This window comes from Drosophila mojavensis, unplaced genomic scaffold (genome assembly GCF_018153725.1).
Source record: "Drosophila mojavensis isolate 15081-1352.22 unplaced genomic scaffold, ASM1815372v1 contig_136, whole genome shotgun sequence".
In the NCBI taxonomy this organism is placed as follows: Eukaryota; Metazoa; Arthropoda; class Insecta; order Diptera; family Drosophilidae; genus Drosophila; species Drosophila mojavensis.
In genome coordinates, this window is record NW_025318667.1 from 1,025,908 (window position 1) to 1,045,109 (window position 19,202).

General features: G+C 41.4%; 2 protein-coding genes and 1 long non-coding RNA gene across 8 annotated transcripts; 1 reads left to right on the plus strand and 2 right to left on the minus strand.

Annotated features, from left to right (window-relative positions):
* Window positions 1-1,249: 1,249 nt before the first annotated feature.
* Window positions 1,250-12,557, plus strand: LOC6585665 (homeobox protein extradenticle). 3 transcript variants are annotated; one of them, XM_032732768.2, is made up of 6 exons: window positions 1,250-1,349; window positions 1,689-1,768; window positions 3,452-3,788; window positions 10,240-10,558; window positions 10,959-11,217; window positions 11,288-12,557. In XM_032732768.2, the coding sequence occupies exons 3-6, from the start codon at window positions 3,530-3,532 to the stop codon at window positions 11,576-11,578; spliced, it is 1,128 nt and encodes a 375-aa protein (XP_032588659.1). In that variant the 5' UTR covers window positions 1,250-1,349; window positions 1,689-1,768; window positions 3,452-3,529; the 3' UTR covers window positions 11,579-12,557. The 3 variants fall into 3 exon arrangements, with proteins under 3 accessions (XP_032588659.1, XP_015016469.1, XP_043867467.1); XM_015160983.3 differs by lacking the exon at window positions 1,250-1,349 and adding an exon at window positions 1,362-1,610; XM_044011532.1 differs by lacking the exons at window positions 1,250-1,349; window positions 1,689-1,768 and adding an exon at window positions 3,205-3,315.
* LOC116804573 lies at window positions 1,688-2,493 on the minus strand. Of its 2 annotated transcripts, none has more exons than XR_004364566.2 (2): window positions 2,238-2,493; window positions 1,688-2,178 (listed from the first exon to the last, which is right to left on the minus strand). It is a non-coding gene; the product is annotated as an uncharacterized LOC116804573 (long non-coding RNA). The 2 variants fall into 2 exon arrangements; XR_004364565.2 differs by having other exon boundaries at window positions 2,232-2,493.
* Window positions 12,558-13,248: 691 nt separating the features above from the next.
* On the minus strand, window positions 13,249-18,956 carry LOC6585664 (zinc finger FYVE domain-containing protein 1). 3 transcript variants are annotated; one of them, XM_044011530.1, is made up of 8 exons: window positions 18,524-18,956; window positions 16,640-17,068; window positions 16,372-16,573; window positions 15,608-16,181; window positions 15,310-15,508; window positions 14,955-15,147; window positions 14,316-14,423; window positions 13,249-14,258 (listed from the first exon to the last, which is right to left on the minus strand). In XM_044011530.1, the coding sequence occupies exons 1-8, from the start codon at window positions 18,587-18,589 to the stop codon at window positions 13,693-13,695; spliced, it is 2,337 nt and encodes a 778-aa protein (XP_043867465.1). In that variant the 5' UTR covers window positions 18,590-18,956; the 3' UTR covers window positions 13,249-13,692. The 3 variants fall into 3 exon arrangements, with proteins under 3 accessions (XP_043867465.1, XP_015016468.1, XP_002011292.2); XM_015160982.3 differs by having other exon boundaries at window positions 15,572-16,181; window positions 18,524-18,955; XM_002011256.4 differs by lacking the exon at window positions 18,524-18,956 and adding an exon at window positions 17,216-17,383 and having other exon boundaries at window positions 15,572-16,181.
* Between the last annotated feature and the right edge of the window lie 246 nt (window positions 18,957-19,202).

Sequence of the window (19,202 nt, forward strand, 5' to 3'; positions counted from 1 at the left end):
TACGACAGCCAAGGGCTGCGGCAGCGGCAGCTCTGCCCACAGGAGCAGCCACCGGCTGCTGCACAGACACAAACAAACGAATTCACTCACACATACACCAAACTGTTCTTATTGATTTTTCACACACACATACAAAAGGGAGCTAGCGAAACGCGAATTAGCACAAAAGGCATTAGATAAATGTGCATAGAAGCCGCACCAACAGCATTAATAGTAACAACCGTTATTGCGATTGTTGTTGCCCAAAATGAAAAACAACAACAACAAAACACTTACTGCACTTCCTGCCTCTCCCTCTAGCGCTTACACGAGCTCTCTTTCTTTCTCCCTCTCTTGCTCGCTCCGCTTTGGTCGTGACTCCTGCTCCTTTTTACAGCTGCACACGATTTTTTTTTATTTTAGTACACACCCTTTTTGCACACACACCAAATTTAACATGCAAAAAATTAAAAAAAAAATGAGACACTTTTATTTGCATACACTTGTAACTAGCATTTATTTCATTTAGATTTATTTAGAATGATTTTCATTTAGAACGCGCGCAAATTAATTCGAAACAAAATATTCGCAACGCGCTCGCCGGGATGCTCAACACACGACCGTATTCAACGAGTTGCTAATTCGTAATAACAGTGGACATAACAGCTGTTCCAGCGGTTTCGTTCTTTCAGTTAGCAGCCCGCCAAATGTTGCTTAGCGCAGCAACAATACCAATGTTAACTTAACATAGCTGGCTCCACACCTAAATGGAATACGTTGGCAGGCCTTTTAAAATATTCTTACTGGCTGCATGCAAATGTTGCTAAACGCACAAATGCCAATGTTCACTTTACGTTGTTCGCTCCACACTAACGTTACTTATGTTAAAAATAATCAAATTGGCTGCCAATTATATTATCGCTTTAATCAACCTGAAAAATTAATTTGAAAACTATTTTACACATTATATAAATAATAAAATTGTAATCCTATTGCACCCTAATTTGCTAATTTGCATTTTTTAATAATACTTTACATATGAATAACGATAAATATTAGTTAACTTTAACTTTGATTGGCATCAACTACGGAAACTTCATTTCAGCACATTGTATTCAACTGTATTTACTACCAACAAAATAATTCTTAATTAAATTTTAAAAGTAAACCGCGCACGAATGACGTAATGATTACATTATCTGAACAGCTCAACGTAAAAACGTAAACGCAATCTGAGGCATGTAAACGCAAAACTAACGCATAAGTGCGCAACGCAAACGGTAGAATTACAATACATTTTATCGATATAGCAACCCTTCAAAAACACATATAAGATACATTTTTTTGTCAGCAGCAGATTTTTTTGTGTGGTAAATAATTTCATAGATTTATTGTGCATACGTATATCAAAATGTCAACAAAACTCTAATACGTTTGCGTACAAGTGTACGCATTAAGTAAACAATATGAATACATGAAACAACAATTGACATAACTTGAGTAAAAGCAAGAAAAATTTTGTGTACCATACAAAAAAAAAGGAAAAAGTGGCGACGTTTTTGCTGCTGCGTATGGAATGAAGAAGAAGAGCAAACAGCGCATTGAAAAATATACGGAGAAGCGAATACCGAGTGCGCTTTGTTATACACGCCATAAATACACATATTTATAGCAAGTGCATATTTTGTTTTGTTTAATTCTAATTGCAGCTGGCGAGGCAAGCAAATGCATTAACTGAAAAACTAAACGCAAAATAACTGTAAAGCAATTTCGTGTCGTGACGTGCTGTGTAAGTTAAACAATTGATTTATTGGTCAAAAAAAAAAAAAAAACAGCAGCAGGCATATAACAATTTTACAATTGCTGTTATATGGACGCCGCTGTTATACACAACAAAAACACTGTAGCACAGAATTGGAGCGGCTCTGATTTTCAAGAATTATACTGCATGAGTGTGTGTGTGTGTATTGAACAGGTTTTTATTCGCTTTTATTTGGTGCGTTGTTGTTTTTATTTTTGCGCAGCCTTTGATGCGCTTTGTCCGCATGCACATATCTATCTCAGTAGCTGTAACTGTGGGCGAGTGTGTGTGTGTATATTGCAGCCCTGAAGGTCAGCGCTGCTTTCTCCTGTTGTCTTTCGGCTGCTGTGCAAACTAATTACGGTTCCCTTCTCTTGCTCTTTTTATGCAGCCAGCCACTTGAAAGAGCAAAAAAGTAATTATCATTTTGCGCAAATGTGAATGCACTTACACACACTTGAACTAGCTAGCATGCTGCGTTGTAGTTGTGTTTAGTGCGCAGGTAACTTTGCGTTTGCCTACCCCCTGCCGCAGGCGTGTGTCAGCTGCCCGCTGTCCATTGTTCCTTTTCTTTCGTTCAACCACCCACACGCAGTCTGCATGCAGAGTTGCATGCGATAATTTGAATAAGTCGAATTTTATGCTGAGATGACATTTGCTACTCTGCTAAGCACAAGAAAAATTCAGGATATTTGCTTGGAGCAAAGCCTCTCTACCGGTATAACACTTGTCATTATGCTCAATATTAAATCATCCATAGAAGCCTGAAGTTTACAATATTTGAAAATACTGAAGAATATGCATGACTGGCTCTATTTTGCAAAATATAAAGGAACGAATTCTTAAACATAGCAAAAATTAGCGCATATTTTGGAAATCTTTATATACCATTATAGAACATTTTTAAATTAATTCAGCTACAAGTGTTCATCCATGATCTTCCAATGAGCTGCACGCTCAGCTATAACATATCGATATAGCATTTGCACCATCGACAGAAATGCTTTACACTTTTCATTATAGATCCTTAAGAATTTGCTATCGCCACGCCCTGTCCACAACAGGCTGCAGCAGCCGACGCCCATGCGCCCCAACTCTAACTCCCCTTCCCACCTTCCTATTTCCATCTCCAACTTCGAATGCCGCAGTTTGCTTAGCGTCCCAGCTCCCCTCCCAGAGTTCCTTAGGTGCCCGTGCTCTATTTTAACAGCATACTTGGCACAGTCTGCAACGAAGACAAACGAAGAAGACACACACTAACACAGGCACACGCACACGCACAGTCAGACAGACAGTCGGATTAACATTGTTCGTGGAGATAAACAGCAGGCGAAACCGAAACAGAAACAAGTTAACGCAAGAACCATTGAGAGAGAGCAAACGAGGCGGGCGATAGAGAGCGCTGTCAGCCAGTTGGTAGCGCGTTGCCTTTGCGTGCGGACGTGTGTGCGCGCATAGAGTAAAGCAAAGGAAAGAATAATACAAGAGGAAGAAGAGCAAAAGAGCAGCGAAAATTTATTTAAACTAGATGCAACGTAAATGAAAGCTTTTGACTAGGTTTTTTTTCTTGCGTGTGTTTGTTGCTTACTTTTTTTTTTACTGTTGTATTTGCCTGTTGCAACATGTGGAAAAGTGTTTAAACGTGTTTGTTTATTGTTCTTCATATTGCAGTGCGTAAATTGTTGTAGTTGTTAGTCAGAGCGTGAGAGGGAGAGAGCCGCGTGTGAGAGAGAAAGACAGCATACGACGATGGAGGATCGCATGATGGCCCACACCGGGGGCATGATGGCACCGCAAGGCTACGGCCTGCCTGGCCAAGATGATGGCCAAAACGCGGGCAACGAGAATGAGGTGCGCAAGCAGAAGGACATCGGCGAAATCCTACAACAGATCATGAGCATCTCGGAGCAGTCGCTGGACGAGGCGCAGGCCAGGAAGCACACACTCAACTGTCATCGCATGAAGCCGGCTTTGTTCTCCGTTCTATGCGAGATCAAGGAGAAGACAGGTGAGTTCCATGGCCGATATACCCTAGAGTAGACTATGCTAGGCTTATCTATCAACAAAAATGTGCACGAAAGTGAGGAATGATATACTCCAGTAGAAGTCATTTAAAACTATGTACTAGGTATACTGGTATGTCTGTAAATCTTTTTTCAAATACGAAATACAATATTTATTTAGAATGGGTTCTTAAAAAATTAAGAGTGATCAGATTTTACCATAAAGATAATACATAGAGACCATATCTATGTACTATACAAGAGAGTAGAAGATGGAGTCTGATGTGTTTTTTGTATACACGTAAAGCTATGTATAGAATATAGCGATATTATATGATATACAAATATGCATAGTTGATTTGATGTTATGGATGTTTAAGGAAATTTCATCCGAATAGTAGTAGCTGTTGTATAATCTCTATATATATAATATATCTATAGAAATATATAATCAATCTATAGAAAAATATTATTGCTGCTTGGCAATATTGTGGGGTTCTTTAATCTCCTTCTCAAAAATACAAGTTAAAAGATTTAGTAAAACACGTTACTTATATAAAAGGGATACAGTAAGAGCATTTCTCTGCACCTTTTATTTATAAATTACATGAAATATACCCATATAGAATGTAAATCCTTTAGATATGCATGTATATTTCATGTAGCGCTCTTCTACGCGCTTCTCATTAATTTGCTGATTTCTAGCTGTAAGCAATAAAACGAGAACTAAAATTCAATATGCGTATTCCCCATCCCAATTCCCGTTCCCATTCCCATTTTTTATGCATTATTATACTTGCACGCACCTTGTACAAGAAATTTTCAAATCGAGTTTTCCCGTCGTTTCATTTCTTGTTTTTCTTTACTTTACTTTTTTCGCCCTTCTTGTTGTTGTTGTTGTTTGTCCTTCATATTACGCCCACGCAGCGACACGAAATGGGCAATAAGAGCGCGTTTTGATTGTGAGCCCAGATGTTTTGAATGGCTCCAATGTTGCCCCATTGCCAGCAGCCTAACCCTAAACCCCCAACCCCTAGCCCACCACAGCGCACAGCCCACAGCCCACAGCCCATGCCAACCCTCACAGATATACGTATCTCTGTGCTTCTACCCAACCCTCAGAAAACTGCGCACCGTTGCGAAATTGCCTTTTGGGCAAGCTTCTTGGGGCTTGGCTAACACCATTTTTACGGGGAGGGCTTTGCGGCAGACAGAGAGAGGGCGAGAGAGAGAGAGACATTGACTCGAATGAAAAAATCCCCTTGGAAAACACATTCTTATGTCCTTCAGCTCGGAAAACTCTCTCGATTTTTTTTATTTTTGATATTGAAGTTTTGATTATATTTGTGGCGGGACGAAAAAAGTAATTATTGGCTTGTTGAATGGACTTTTCATCTTCTTTTTATAGATCAATTTTGTTGGTTTTGTGGGAAATATTAATGATTGTTTAAGGAGCTTGAAGAGAAATTGTGATGGTTAGGAGAAAAAGTGGAAGTTCCTGAGGAAAATATTGGGGAAGCTGCAGAGACATAGCTAGAAAATGGAGGCAGAGAGAGAGAGAGAGAGAGAGAGAGCGGTAAAGTGAAATGAATTAATACATAACCTAATATACCCCACTAAGTCGACGGGCTTGCTCCACTACAGGGTATATATGATTGTTGAAGCACCTATTTCCGAATGTTATTTGCTGCCGCATGAGAAATTGGAGAAAAGGGTTTCGTTGCTCATTGTGGCTCTGGTCACACCTTTACCTTCACCGTTACGATCAGGTGACTAATATAATCAAATGTCTAGGGGGTGTCGGAGAGGGCCCTTGGAAGGGTGCCTAGCCGAGTGGGGCTCTAGACTGCAGCCAATTGCCAAGGTAAAGTCGACGCACAAGCAAAAATGAAATCAGTTTAGGCATATATATATACATAGGTATATATTATATATATATATATATTTACAGTAATTTCTGTGTTTTTATCTAGCTGTGTGTGCGATAACACTTCCCAGGGCTCAGTGCGTATCGATGGCGGGCGCCGACAAAGTAAACAAGAATACAAGTTGCCAAGAAGACGAAAACACTTGACCCAAGTCCCAGCAAAGGGGCATTGTAAGAGGAAGAGAGAGGGAGCGAGAGAGAGAGAGTGGGAATGATGGTGTGTTGGGGGAAGTATTGAGGGTATAAGTAGGGTATAGCTGCTCGTTGTTGAATGGAAACAAGTATTCTCAGAGTAATGAAGAGAATATGGAACAATGAAGAAGCGTTAGAAAATGAAAAACTTGGCAAGTTCATATAACTGTATTGCATATGACTGTGACTCTTTATAAGCCAACTTTATTATATGATAAGTCTATACATTTCATTTTAACGTAATTGAAAATCAAATACTACCAAATTTAATTCTGAGTTAATTTGACTCAAAGCTGAGTTCACATAGTTATCTAGATGATATGGTAAAACGATTTTAACAGTTCTGGCTGAGCTGAGTTTTGGAAATGAGCTGTACATGAAAATGAAGCATCTGTAAAAAGTTTCATAAAGATCGCTTTGCTGGCAGCTGAGTTCAGTGGGATAGTTGTATGATATACGGTGCCCATTCAGCCGGTACTATTAAAATCAGTGCCAAATTTCATAAAAGTCACTGCAATCAGAGCTGTGTTCACATAGGCAAACCAAAGGTTATACCAAATCTGAAAGACTTATGGCTCACATATACGTAGTTTTATGTGTGGTAGTGCGCATGTGAGTTGAACGAATCGCAATACCCGCTTGCGAGAGGGCATTCGAAATAAGTAGATAGAAAACACTTCAGTGTTTGGCTTTGATTGTAGCGCGCTCTGTCGCCCTGTTGTGCCTTGTTTAATATATATTATCAGCTTGTACGCGCGTGTGTGTGTGTGTGTGTGTGTGTGTGTGAGTGAATGGGTGTGTGAGTGTGCTGCTTAAAATTAGTTTTTGAAAAGCGCAAAAACCTGTTCGACAGCCATGCAAAAATACCACGCACACGTTTTCAGCGACTTGAATCGTGTTTATATATACATATATATATATAATATATATAAATATATACATCTGTATATATACTTGCATCTGAGGAGTACAACAGGCCCCGCGACATGTTTATTTATATGAAACAGTCAGCCGCTGGCACCGACTCCTGCTCCTACTCCAACTCCTGCTCCTGCTCCTGCTGCTGCTTCAGTTTCATCCTGCTTCGTTTTCGTCCTTTTTGCGTTTTTGGCCCATTCAAATTTACGAGCTGGAAATGCCATTCGAAACCTCCGCCCGCTCTAGCCTCGTTCAAATACGCCACTCGCCACGCCCACCGATTCTGAGCTCTGCTCTAAGGTAACAGCTCTATCTATCTATGTAGCCATCTGCAATTTAGCTGGCTGCTTTCAAAATGCTTCATTAGATACGCAAATTCCCTTCATGTAACTACCTCCCTCCATCCCGCTATCTCTCTCTCTCTCTCTCTCTCTCTCTGAGACGGTTTAAACAAAAGGGTTGTCCTTTCCTGATGATGAAGAAGAAGACAAAATGTGAAGCAGTTGAGAAATTTAAAATAGAAAGCAGCTCAAAACTAACTCAAGAGATTTATTAAAGAAAATTCTAGTTTAATTTGAAGAAGAAAAGGCATGGAAAAAGGAGTGAAAAAGAAGAGGGGAATGAGGCAGAATAGAGCGGAGGAAGCGTCCAACAGAGAGATCACATACGAAAGAGAGAGAGAGATGATATGACGACACAAATGATAAAGGCAGATGAAAGATGAAAGACCAAGAACTAGTTCTTGGTGTTCTCGTATCTATATATATACATACTAAGATCTTTTTAATTCCAAATGATGAACAAGTTCATGCCGCTCGTTCATTTTATAAACTAGTTCACTTGAGTTCGCTTAGGTGGGCTTTGATTCAGCCTTTTAAATGAATTGAACCAAATAGAGCTGATTACGGAATCGCTCAAGATTCACAGAGTATTATCTCGCATATCTCTTGCCTCTATCTGGAGCACTATTGAAACTACCCAAGTCTAAAAATAAAATGGTGATTCTTCGCTTATCATCGTACTCCACAAGTTTCTATCGGCTCTGGTATGGTATATAGTAATTCCGGTAAAACTTTGGACTGTGTTAAAAATCCTGTTGAATGATTTACGAACTGGAGATAAGAACTTTGTCTAGACTCGAGTTGCCTTTGCTTCATTTACGCGCTCTTCTAATCAGAGCAATTCGTGCCCCCTTCCCCGAAACAAATATCAACTGCCACGCCCCGCCGCCCTTTGTGGTTAAAACTTTGGCAATATTCCGGCTAACCTTAAAGGAAATAAAGCAACCACCGACGTCAACGCAAAAGTCGCAACAGTTGCTGTTCTCCGCCTCCACACACCCTCTCCCTTTCTTTCTGTCACCCCTCAAACTCTCGATATGCTTATATTAACATTAAGCCACGCCCCTGCCGCCCACCGTTTTACTTTTGTATGTATGAGCGCAGCCGTCGTCCAATATGTTCTTCCGCTGGGCGAAATAAATTCCATCTGAGGCTTTAATTGCATTAAGCGGCGAATGCTAATGTGACATGCTGTTAATGTCTTTCTGTTAATGTTAATTAACATTTACGGATCATTTCGTCGGCTGTTAAATGTGTAGTTAACGCGCTTAATGTGCTTATTAAGCGATTATCAGAATTGTCGGTATGGAAATAATTCATATAAATGGAATCCGATTGACTGCCACTAGAGGTCAAGTTGGAAGGTCAAGCTTGGAGTAGTCTCGCGACTCTGTTAGATTTCTGATTTGAGTATGAAGAGCTGATCGAAAGAATGAATGTTAAATCATTTCATCTCAAGAGAAAGTGTTTGATCTCCAGTTATTGTGGTCCTCTCTTCCACTATTCTCTTCCTCTTTCTGCTCTTCTCTCTTTCCACCGTAATTTCGACTCTTCTGTTTCCTCGATGAAAGACAGGTCTATTCTACTCTCTGTGAACTTGCTTAAAGATGTTTTTTTTTTTTTTTTTTGTTAATAACTTTTTGTGTAGAATGTATCAAGGAACCTAAAACTTTGAATAAAGCGCAAGAACTAACTCACTTTAGATAAACCTTTCGCAGTGCTCTCATCACATTCGGCTTCTTCCAGACTTTTCTTATCATTCAACTGAAAGTCATTTGGAAAAGTTGGAAACAAAAGTTTCAAAGGTTTCTTGGCTAGGGAGTTATTAAATTTGTTCCTCAAATATTTAAGTCCATTTAAGAGGCGACAGCTCGAAATGTTTTATTCAAGACAAAGAGCGGGCAGGAGGACGGCTAGCGGTAGGGAGAGGGATAGGGAGAGTGCGGGGCTGGGATTTCATTACATGTTTTGTGCTTATGCTTATCCTGTTCGCAGCAATTGTTTCTGTTCGCAACGTCTGCATAATACATAGAAGTAGAAGAAGCAGCCGAAAGGAGCGAAAGGAATACCCCTAACCACATTGAAACATGTTGTCCTTTCGCCAGGAATATTCTCGGCAACGCTCTGCCAATGCTGATGAGCTTATGCGTGAGGCCAGCGAGACAGAGAGGGAGAGTGTGTGTGAGATGGAGAGAGACAAAGTCAATTGTTGGCATTCGCGAAATGTTTTTAGCTTTAGCTCTGGCTTTGGCTAACTCCTTGGCGAAACGTGATTAAGATTCGAAACACAAGCAGCGTGCGGCATGTGCGGCATCTAATTCATGCATAGCCATGGCTGGGCGAATATAGTATAGCCCAGGCGGATGCTGGGCACTGGGGGCGGATACGCGACTAGCGAATACCTCGGACTGTGAACAGCAGTAGCTGAGATTAACTAAATGTATCCCAGTTTGACAAAACATAGAATGTAGTATAGTCTTCGGAAATGGATTCTCTGTTATCGATATTGATATCGAAGTCTGAAGATTTGCATCTGTCTTAGGAAATATTCATAATATTTCATATACGTAATTATATATTTTAAGCATCAATAATCCTTTACATCACTAGATATGCCCTAAAGCCAATAATAGCTAAATCGATATTTATCGATATATTAGTCTGCTTATCGAGTACACAGAGCTTGCCAATGAAATTTATTTCACGCATCAGCTATCGAACTAATATAGCCCGCTTTACGCACTCTCCACGGACTACTGGGTATAAAATGGAAAACGCATTTCCCCAGACAATAGCACAGCATGCAGATGTCTATATATCTGTATCTGTATCTGTATCTGTATCTGTGTCTAGTGAAAACTTTTGCTGTTGCTCGAGGCAATAAAATTTTAGATGTGCTTTTTGCACTTCCTGTTGAACAATGCGAAAGTCGAAACAGTTTCCCTTGATGCCAGAGAGACGGCCCGAGAGAATGAGAGAGAGAGAGAGAGTGAGGGAGGGTGGAGAAATGAGAACTTTTCTTCTGACTGCTTCGCTTGCTGATTGCAATTTGTGTTTCTTGCTCTTCTGCTTTTACAGTCCTTTCCATTCGTAACACGCAAGAGGAGGAGCCACCAGATCCACAGTTGATGCGCCTGGACAACATGCTCATCGCCGAGGGCGTGGCTGGTCCCGAGAAGGGTGGCGGTGGAGCTGCTGCCGCCTCAGCTGCGGCCGCCAGCCAAGGCGGCTCCCTGTCCATCGATGGAGCGGACAATGCCATCGAACATTCGGACTATCGAGCCAAGTTGGCACAAATTCGTCAGATCTATCACCAGGAGCTGGAGAAGTACGAACAGGCATGCAACGAGTTCACCACACACGTCATGAATCTGCTGCGCGAACAGAGCCGCACCAGGTAAGAGAGAAAGGGAGAGAGTTAAGCTAAGCGTTATCGATAAACTTATTGAACGAGTGCTCAATGGATGGAGAAGAGCTTAAGTAAGATTAGAGAATGGGAATAGAGCTGCTGCTAAAGTTATACATCAACTATAAGAGAGAGAGAGAGAGAGAGAGAGAAAGAGACAGACGTACTTAGATAACCAGTTTATCATTATCGATAATCATTAATCGATCATTTACTAGAAGGGGGAGAAGAGCAGGAGAGAAATCTATTCGATGCTTTACAGTTAAGCGAAGAAAAAGAGAGAGAGAGATACATAATGAGCCACTTATCGATAGTCAATAATCGATCTTTAAACAGCAAAAAGCTTGATTAATATTTGCCTTGGCATTCATTCTTCCGTCTCGCTCATCAGGCCCATCACACCCAAAGAAATCGAGCGCATGGTCCAGATCATCCACAAGAAGTTCAGCTCCATCCAAATGCAGCTGAAGCAATCGACCTGCGAGGCGGTGATGATACTGCGATCGCGTTTCCTCGACGCCCGCCGCAAGCGACGCAACTTCAGCAAACAGGCATCGGAGATACTGAACGAGTATTTCTACAGTCACTTGAGCAATCCGTATCCATCCGAAGAGGCCAAGGAGGAGTTGGCGCGCAAGTGTGGCATAACAGTAAGTCGAATCGGGGCGGATCCCCGCTGATCGGTGATGACTATCGATATTTATCGCTGACTGCTTGCAGGTCTCACAAGTATCGAATTGGTTCGGCAACAAGCGCATTCGCTATAAGAAGAACATTGGCAAGGCCCAAGAGGAGGCCAATCTGTATGCAGCCAAAAAGGCGGCAGGCGCCTCGCCCTATTCAATGGCTGGGCCACCGAGCGGCACAACAACGCCAATGATGTCGCCAGCACCGCCACAGGACTCGATGGGCTATCCGATGGGCGGCTCCGGTGGCTACGATCAGCAGCAGCCGTACGACAATAGCATGGGCGGCTACGATCCCAATCTGCATCAGGATCTAAGTCCTTGAGGATAGGCGGGCCAAAGCTAAACAACAACAAGAACAGCAAGCAAAACAACTAACATCAAACAATTCATTAAGCTCTTAAGTTTTTTTTTCTGTAATGGCAATGTGTGTGTGTGTATGTATGTGTAATAGGTGTGTGCGTGCACACATGTGTGTGTGTGTGTGTGTGTGTGTGTGTGTGTATCATACAATCAAATAAGTATACGATTATGTCTTAATTTAGAAAGAGAAGTGAAACAAAGTTTTGGGCAATGCCTGAGATTTTGTTATCTAACAACAACAATACGCACAGGCACTGCATATAAATATGAATAACAAAATATATATATATATATATATGTGCATGCACACACACTCACGTTGGATCTATAATCGTATATACCTATATACATGAATTAAATCTTTTGCGTTGCAATATCAAATTAATTAATAAAACGTAAACTTTTTAAATTTTCACTTTTTTTTTTTTAATTTTGTATGCGCTTAGCTTAAGTAAATTAGAATGAAGAAAAGAAGAGCAAACTTTATATTCAAAATTGCAAACAAAAATATTATAATTTTTTTTTAGCTTTTTTTGTAAACCTCAAATACGTAAAAAAGCGAAAACTTTCGACTAGGCATTAGTTTACAAAATAGTTTATATATATATTTTTTGTCGTAGTTTTTAAGCTGCAAACAAAACAATTTGTATACTAAAAAATACTAAAAAAGAACGCATGTATACTACAAAATACGAACTATATATATACACATCTATATATATATATATCTATATATAAATAACACTATACAGCAAGAAGAAGAACAAATGTATACTAGAACGAAACTCCCATTTATCAAGCCTAACAAAAATACTAAGAAAAATTACTTAAAGAAAATACTAAAACATATAACTACAATTTGTATACCAGTTTACTGCTGTTATCACACTCGTATAACAGTCCAAAACACAAATAACAATTGTCAAAACACAAAGTATTACGAAAATCTTTAACAAAAAATACAAATTTTTTATTAAATATTTATGGCAAAATTTATAACAAACAAAAATCATGTATACGATGTAAATCAAATTTAGAACTCAACCATTTTTTTTTTTTAATTTTCATTTTGGTTTTGTCAAAAACTTTTTGTTGTACGCAAAAAAGAAAAAAAAAATGAAAAGAAAAATGAACAAAAAAAAAAATATTAATAAATAAATTACTTCCTCTTAGTATTTGCTGGAAAAAGTATTGTAAACAAACAAAATAAAAAATAAAAATAAAAAAATTGTCAGCTAACTGTTAAAGCAAACAGTTCGATACGTATATATATATTTCTATATATATGTATATGAAATAATACTATAATTATTTTTAAAAATAAATACAACAAATGAACAACAATGCTATATTAAAATTAAATAAACAAAAAACAAAAACAAATTTGACTAAATTTTTAATTTATTTAATGGAGTTTTTAAATTCCAGGGGGAGATTGGGTAGAGTTATTCAAATTCCTGGAACCGAGCGAACACACAGGCTTGGCTAGATGGACACAGCTCGCCGTACTGATCAAGAATAGACGTGCCTTCTGGGTGGGGTCTGTCACTCCCATCTACAAAACCAATATACTCAACTACGCCCACTCTTAAGGGGTCAATCTAACAGATATAGATAAAGATATTCCAACAATTAGTTTTAAAGATATTTGGTTTGATTTTTATTAAATTTGTTGTTCAACAATTAAGCTAGATGAGAAAAGAAATGTAAATTGAATTTCTTTATCGACACAGAGATGCAATTGGAATAAAAAAAAAAAAAAAAAAAAATACATAACTATATATATATATACACAAAGGTTTATGTAGGTTTTACTTTTACATACACATATACATGCATATATGGATATATGTATATTCTCTCTCTCTCTCTGTCTGTCTCTCTCTATACATATATATAGTACATGTATCAGAACATATAGTATCACATTGTACGATTATTTGCAGCGAGTCGGGGAGCAGCATCTGTTTAAGGAGCCTTGCGCCTGCCTGGGCACATGCTCCAAATTGTGACTGGTTGATCGGAATTGGGTTGGGCACGCGTCTGGGTGTTGGGAGTGCCCTGACGGGCCGCGTCTCATTCGGACTTGGCCTTGACGTCGTCGCTGGCATTGCAATTGCGGCAGTCGGAGCTAGAGCTGGTGCTGCGAATGCTGCTTCTGTTGCTCTCCCGGCGATTCTCGCATTGGCCATTCGGCGGCATCGCCTCGTCCTCGTTGAGGGCATCCGAGATGGCGCTGCTGATGTTGTTGCCGCTGTGCTGCGATCCGCTCGGCACACAGGCACAGGCATCGCACACGCGCACATCCGTCTGCCAGCCGCGCTCCAGCACGGGCATGCGGCGCTTCGAGCAGTTGCTGCAAACCGCCTGGCCGCAGCGTCGGCAATGGTGACGTCTGCAGTCACCAGGTCCATCTGCTCCTGCCCCTGCAGCTCCAACTCTTGGTCCGCTTCCTCCATTGCTGCTGCTGCCCCTGGCATCTGTTTTGCTGTTGCTGCTGCCCTTTGGCTTGCCGCGTTCGCTCGAGTTCTTGGCTAGCTCGAGCTCCTCGGCGCGTCCAAAAACGGATTTGCATATGAAACAACTGGGCGATTCCGCATCAGGCACCCAATAGGCAGGACGTGCGCTGTCCTTGATCATAGCTGCGGAGCGACAGAGGACGATTAGCCGAGAGACTTCTTCTGATTGACTTGACCTACCTTTGGGATAGTCTATGGCCACGGCTGCAACGCTGCTGATCGTATTATAGATCGTCTCGCCATATTTCCGCACCAGAATGTCGCCTTCATCGTTCGTCGGACGAGAGCCTAAGACATGTTGATTACAATCAATGTTAAACATAAATTATGTGCTGGAGAAGGAGATAGATATACATAGAAAGACAAAGACCGAATGATGGCTGTGGAGATAGAACTATAGCCTCTAACTAAAGAGCGACCAAGCGAGAGGGAGGAATGGCTCTCTCCATATCACTAGAGAGAGCTTTGTTAATACAGATAGAGAAAGAGAGAGATATAGGCTATATAGAAGACCTAAAGTAGTAGAACTTAATTGCTCTGCCCCTGTCTCTCTGACCCTCTCTGTAGCTTCAGACCTTCTCCCAATAAAGAGAGAGAGAGAGAAATAGCTCTCTTTTTCACTCTCCCTCTCTCTCTCTCTCTATATGTATACGTACTTGCTCTCCCATAAATATACTACTATTCATAGCACTTCCTTTATCTCTCCCTCTCTCTCTCTCTCCCTGTCTATTTGTCTATTCTTTCAGTTCTCGCACATTCATTTCACTCCTTGGCTGATTTCTGCTTCGACTGTTTATCGATCTGATGCAGTTGGCTTACCTGGCGTCGCGTCCGACTTGCGCTGCAGCTGTTGATAGCAATCGTTGCAGACGCGCACGGGCTGCAGCCAGCCACGCCCCGGCACGGGCACCCTGTGCTGGCTGCACGTGTGGCAGAAGCCCTCGCCACAGCCGCGACAGTGATGTTTCGGCATGCCAGACTTCTCAAAGCTGCGCCTGCAGGCGTGGCACATCTGGCGGGAAGGGAAAATGAAGACATAAGTGAATGCCTAGACGTAGCAGATACCCTGTAGCCATCGATATTTATCGATCTAGAGAATTCATCGATTACTCTATACACTCCAGTTGCTTTCTTATGGCTACAGGGTATACGAGTGAAACTATATTCAGCGTACAATTATCTCCTGATTGGGCCGCCAATAGCTGGGCGCCACCTTGTCCGCCAGCATGCCGCTCAGTGCCTTCGCCCAGGGCGCCGAGATGTTGGTAAATGCCTCGCTGATGCTGTTGACGCTGTCGAGCACCATTTGGGCGGAGTGCGCATTAGCGCGCAGCACCGCATTGCCACCTTTCCAGACATGCACGACCTGCACACTGCAACGAGAGCGACGGAATCAGTGATCGACTCAGCTGGCTGTCGGAGAGCACTGTACTTACTGCACTACCGACGCCTCGGGTGACTTATTGCCGTACCAATATTGGCGCGCTCGATAGATCTCGCCGCAGTACGGGCACTCGATGACGTCGCCCTTCCACACGTATTTGGCCAGGCCCGACCAGGCGGTGTCCGTCTGCGCCTGCGCTCGCACGCTGACCACGATCTCCTTGCCATTGTTGTAGCAGGCCTTGCACAGGTACAGCTTGTTGCCGAACTGGTGCTGGTAGTTGCAAGGCTGCGTATTGAAGTGCGGCTCGCCGTCGCTCACGTGCCCCATCGAGCGCTGGCAGCGGCGGCTGCACGACTCGCAGTGGGCACCGCAGGTGAAGTATTGCTCCGGAAATGGATTTATTGCTTTTTCGATAATTTCGCCAGCGAACTTCTGATTCAGTAGTTTCATTGCCTTGAATACGACGGCGGGCTGCCGTGGCGATCGCACCGCCGTATTCTCTATCTCCAGATGCAGTGCATCGCTAATTTTTTTGAAATTCGTTGACTTATTTGCGTCCGTCTGGATGCCTACGTAGCGCAGGGAACTAAACGCGTTCGTCTCATAATTCAGCAGCGCGAAGTTGTTGCGCAGCTTGTCCTCGGCGCTCTCCTCGACGGCTGTGTGAATAGGGTGACAAAAGAGACCATTACAAAGGATTCTTCAGAAATTGAGCAGTCTAGTTAGATTCTTCCTATATAAATTATTATCTATATAAGCAATATTATATATTCCCTTGCTAGCCTCTAGCTTTTCTAACTTCCAGACAAATAGATATCGATAATTATCGATACATGCAATGGTACATACTGCTCTCCAGCGGCTTTGTGTAGTGAGTCTCATGGAATATGATCACAGCTGGTCCCAGAGTGCTGCCATTGCCCATGGCCTGCAGCGCCTGAGTGAAATGCAGGCAGAACGCCTTCGAGGCGGTGCCCAGAAACTCGTACATATCACTGTGCAAACGCTCCGAGCGTGTGCGATAAACCACAATATCCGAAATGGCTAAAATCTGTGGAAAACCAGAGAGCAAGCAGCTCAAGTGAAAAGTCGAAAGTGATCGATGAATCGAACATACCTTGAGTAGCATGCGCATGCGTTTGTTGCTTTTGGCCGTGGTGCCCAACAATCCTTCCGTGTCTAGGCAGAGGACACCCTGCTCCCGTTGCATAGCCGCATAGACGCCAATCGTGCAGGAGCTTTGCTCTGGCGATGTGCGAAACACGGGCTCGCCATCGAAAAATACCTGATTCATCGTATGCGATTTGCCATCTCCAGTGTTGCCAAATATTGAGATCACTTTGATTTTGTCCAGACTTTGACACTTCAACTTCTTGCAAAACAATTCCGGGGTCGCTATCTGCAGATTTTCGTCGGCATCGAGAAAGAGAAACGCTCGTGGTGTCGATCCGTTCTCATTATCGATCGAGTCGTGCTCATTTGTATTGATGAATGGTATCGATTTGAACTCGGCATCGTTTATCACATCCAATCGCAGAGCCTCGTCCTGCATATATGTGTTCGTGTGAGTATAAAAGTTGTTGAGCACAGCAGAATGAGTGAGAGAGAGCGCGAGAGAAAAAGAGAGAGGGAGAGAGAGAAAGTGAGCATGAATGTTAAGCGACTGAGTGAGTTTTTGCATTATGACGCGCACCTCTGTTATGGAAACTAGAAAGGCCATCGCTAAAGCCGAATTGCTGCGATTGAGTAAGCCTTTAAGCAGCTGTGTAAATTAATTGTTTTACAATTAACAGTTGGCCCAGCAGCTGGCTGAGCGCTGATTTTTATGACTCAGCGCAGCGCCTTGCGGACAGAGTTTGCTGCGACTACTCAAAAAGTGACGACGCAATTTAAAATAAATAAAAACAAATAAAAAATAAACGTCGAGCATTTCTTTTGTTATATTTGCCTGGAAGCATGTGCACCTGTGTGTATGTGTATACGTGGATTTGTGTGTGAATGAGTGTTAACAGAACTCTGTTACGTTAAAAGCTTCTTTGCATTCTGTCCATGCAGCTATTAACATTGTGCGCTTACATCCGTGTGCACTTAACCCTTATGTGAGCATCTAGTTCTGAGCTTGAAGATTAGTCAAATTATGAGTCATAAACAATTTAGTTGTTAGCATTAAAATTACTTCAGCTTACTTGTTGATCAAGGAAATGATTTCACAATTCAAAAAATTATTGCAATAGAAGATCTTCGACACTGCCCACTTACGGGTTTAATTGCAATTATTGAGCATTTACAGTTTGCTAACAGTTTTTGTACTCTGAATGCAATTTAAACGGTTTCTGATTACGCTTTTGCTACTTTTTTCTTGTTGTTTATTTTTTACTGTCTCGCTGGACAGCTTGGAATTGAAAATAAAAACAAAATAAGCACGTAACTGGAATACTGCTGTGGCTTTTTGTTGTTGTGCGCCTTATCAAGGGCTTATCAAAGCCTGCGACAAGTGATGGCAAACGAAGCAGCCTCGACAACAAAGGCACAAGCGTAGAACTGTTATTAATGTCGAGCACTTGCTTATGTTGTTGATATCGTTGGCTTTGCCGTGCCCCTTTTCGCATGTGTAAAGTGCGACGCAGCTGTTTTTTATTATTTGTTTGTATTTATTTTTTTTTGGGCTTGGCTTACAGCCGTTTAAGTCTATGTGCTAAAAGGCTTACTATAATTTATTCACTTTAATGCGTCTGTGTTTGTGCAAAACAGCTGCGTGCATATGTGTGGATGTGTGTGTACACGTACACATGTACGTACATATATATGGTGTGTGTGAGTGTTTGTTTTTTTTATCAACGCGCGTTTCATGAGCAAAACTGAATTAACAATGCGCAATACTTCGAGATCTAAAAACAATAGCAAATTAATTGATCGTAAATTGGCACATATGTCACGCTACATGCTGCATTCACTCTACTGTTCTGATATATTTGCAATTTATTGTTAACAAGCTGCTTACCTGGAAAAATGGCATCGGCTGCATTATTGACGATTGATTTTTGTTTGTTGTATCCAAATTGATCATTATTGTTGACCTGCGTCTGCTTCGTTCAGGATTTTCGTTGCAGCTGCAAGCTGCAGCCAATTGTAATAACTATGTACGTATATGGTAAGTAGATGTGTGTGTGTGCCTGTTTATTTGGCTAAGCGTGCGGCTAGCTAACTGCCAATGGCGGTGTACTTGATTAACTGCTTATCAATTCAACTGGCGTGTCTTTACTGATATTTATATATATGCTGTCTTACACATTTAGTCACTTTTACTATTCAATTTAGCTATTTGAACGCACCACGACCAACAACAAACGATAGGAACGCGCACGCATTGTCAAAAAGTTAAAAGCAATACTCTTTAATAGAGATGCGAACTATGCACCGATCAATATATCGATGCACTGCCATGCTCAGAGATGGCTGCTTGCCGATATTACATAAAACAGCTGCTGAGCGATGTTAATCAAACATCAGAGATATAATTCGATGAAATCGTTAGTAATTTACTAAGACATAATGACAAGATATTTGTCACCTGTAGCTATTAATTTTTACAATTTCAAAAACAAAAAATTTATGACAATGATTGTTTGATTTGGAGTATTTGTTGCAATCTCATAGTCGATTGCCAGTATCGATATTGT

Bases quoted from the DNA above. Each gene is read 5' to 3' on its own strand.
- LOC6585665 (XM_032732768.2), top strand. From the start codon at position 3,530: ATGGAGGATCGCATGATGGCCCACACCGGGGGCATGATGGCACCGCAA. The intron at 3,789-10,239 runs GTGAGTTCCATG...CTGCTTTTACAG, and splicing joins CGAGATCAAGGAGAAGACAG to TCCTTTCCATTCGTAACACG. The intron at 10,559-10,958 runs GTAAGAGAGAAA...CTCGCTCATCAG, and splicing joins CGCGAACAGAGCCGCACCAG to GCCCATCACACCCAAAGAAA.
- LOC6585664 (XM_015160982.3), bottom strand. From the start codon at position 18,589: ATGATCAATTTGGATACAACAAACAAAAATCAATCGTCAATAATGCAG. The intron at 17,069-18,523 runs GTAAGCAGCTTG...ACATATATGCAG, and splicing joins AGCCGATGCCATTTTTCCAG to GACGAGGCTCTGCGATTGGA. The intron at 14,259-14,315 runs GTAGGTCAAGTC...GTCGCTCCGCAG, and splicing joins GGCCATAGACTATCCCAAAG to CTATGATCAAGGACAGCGCA.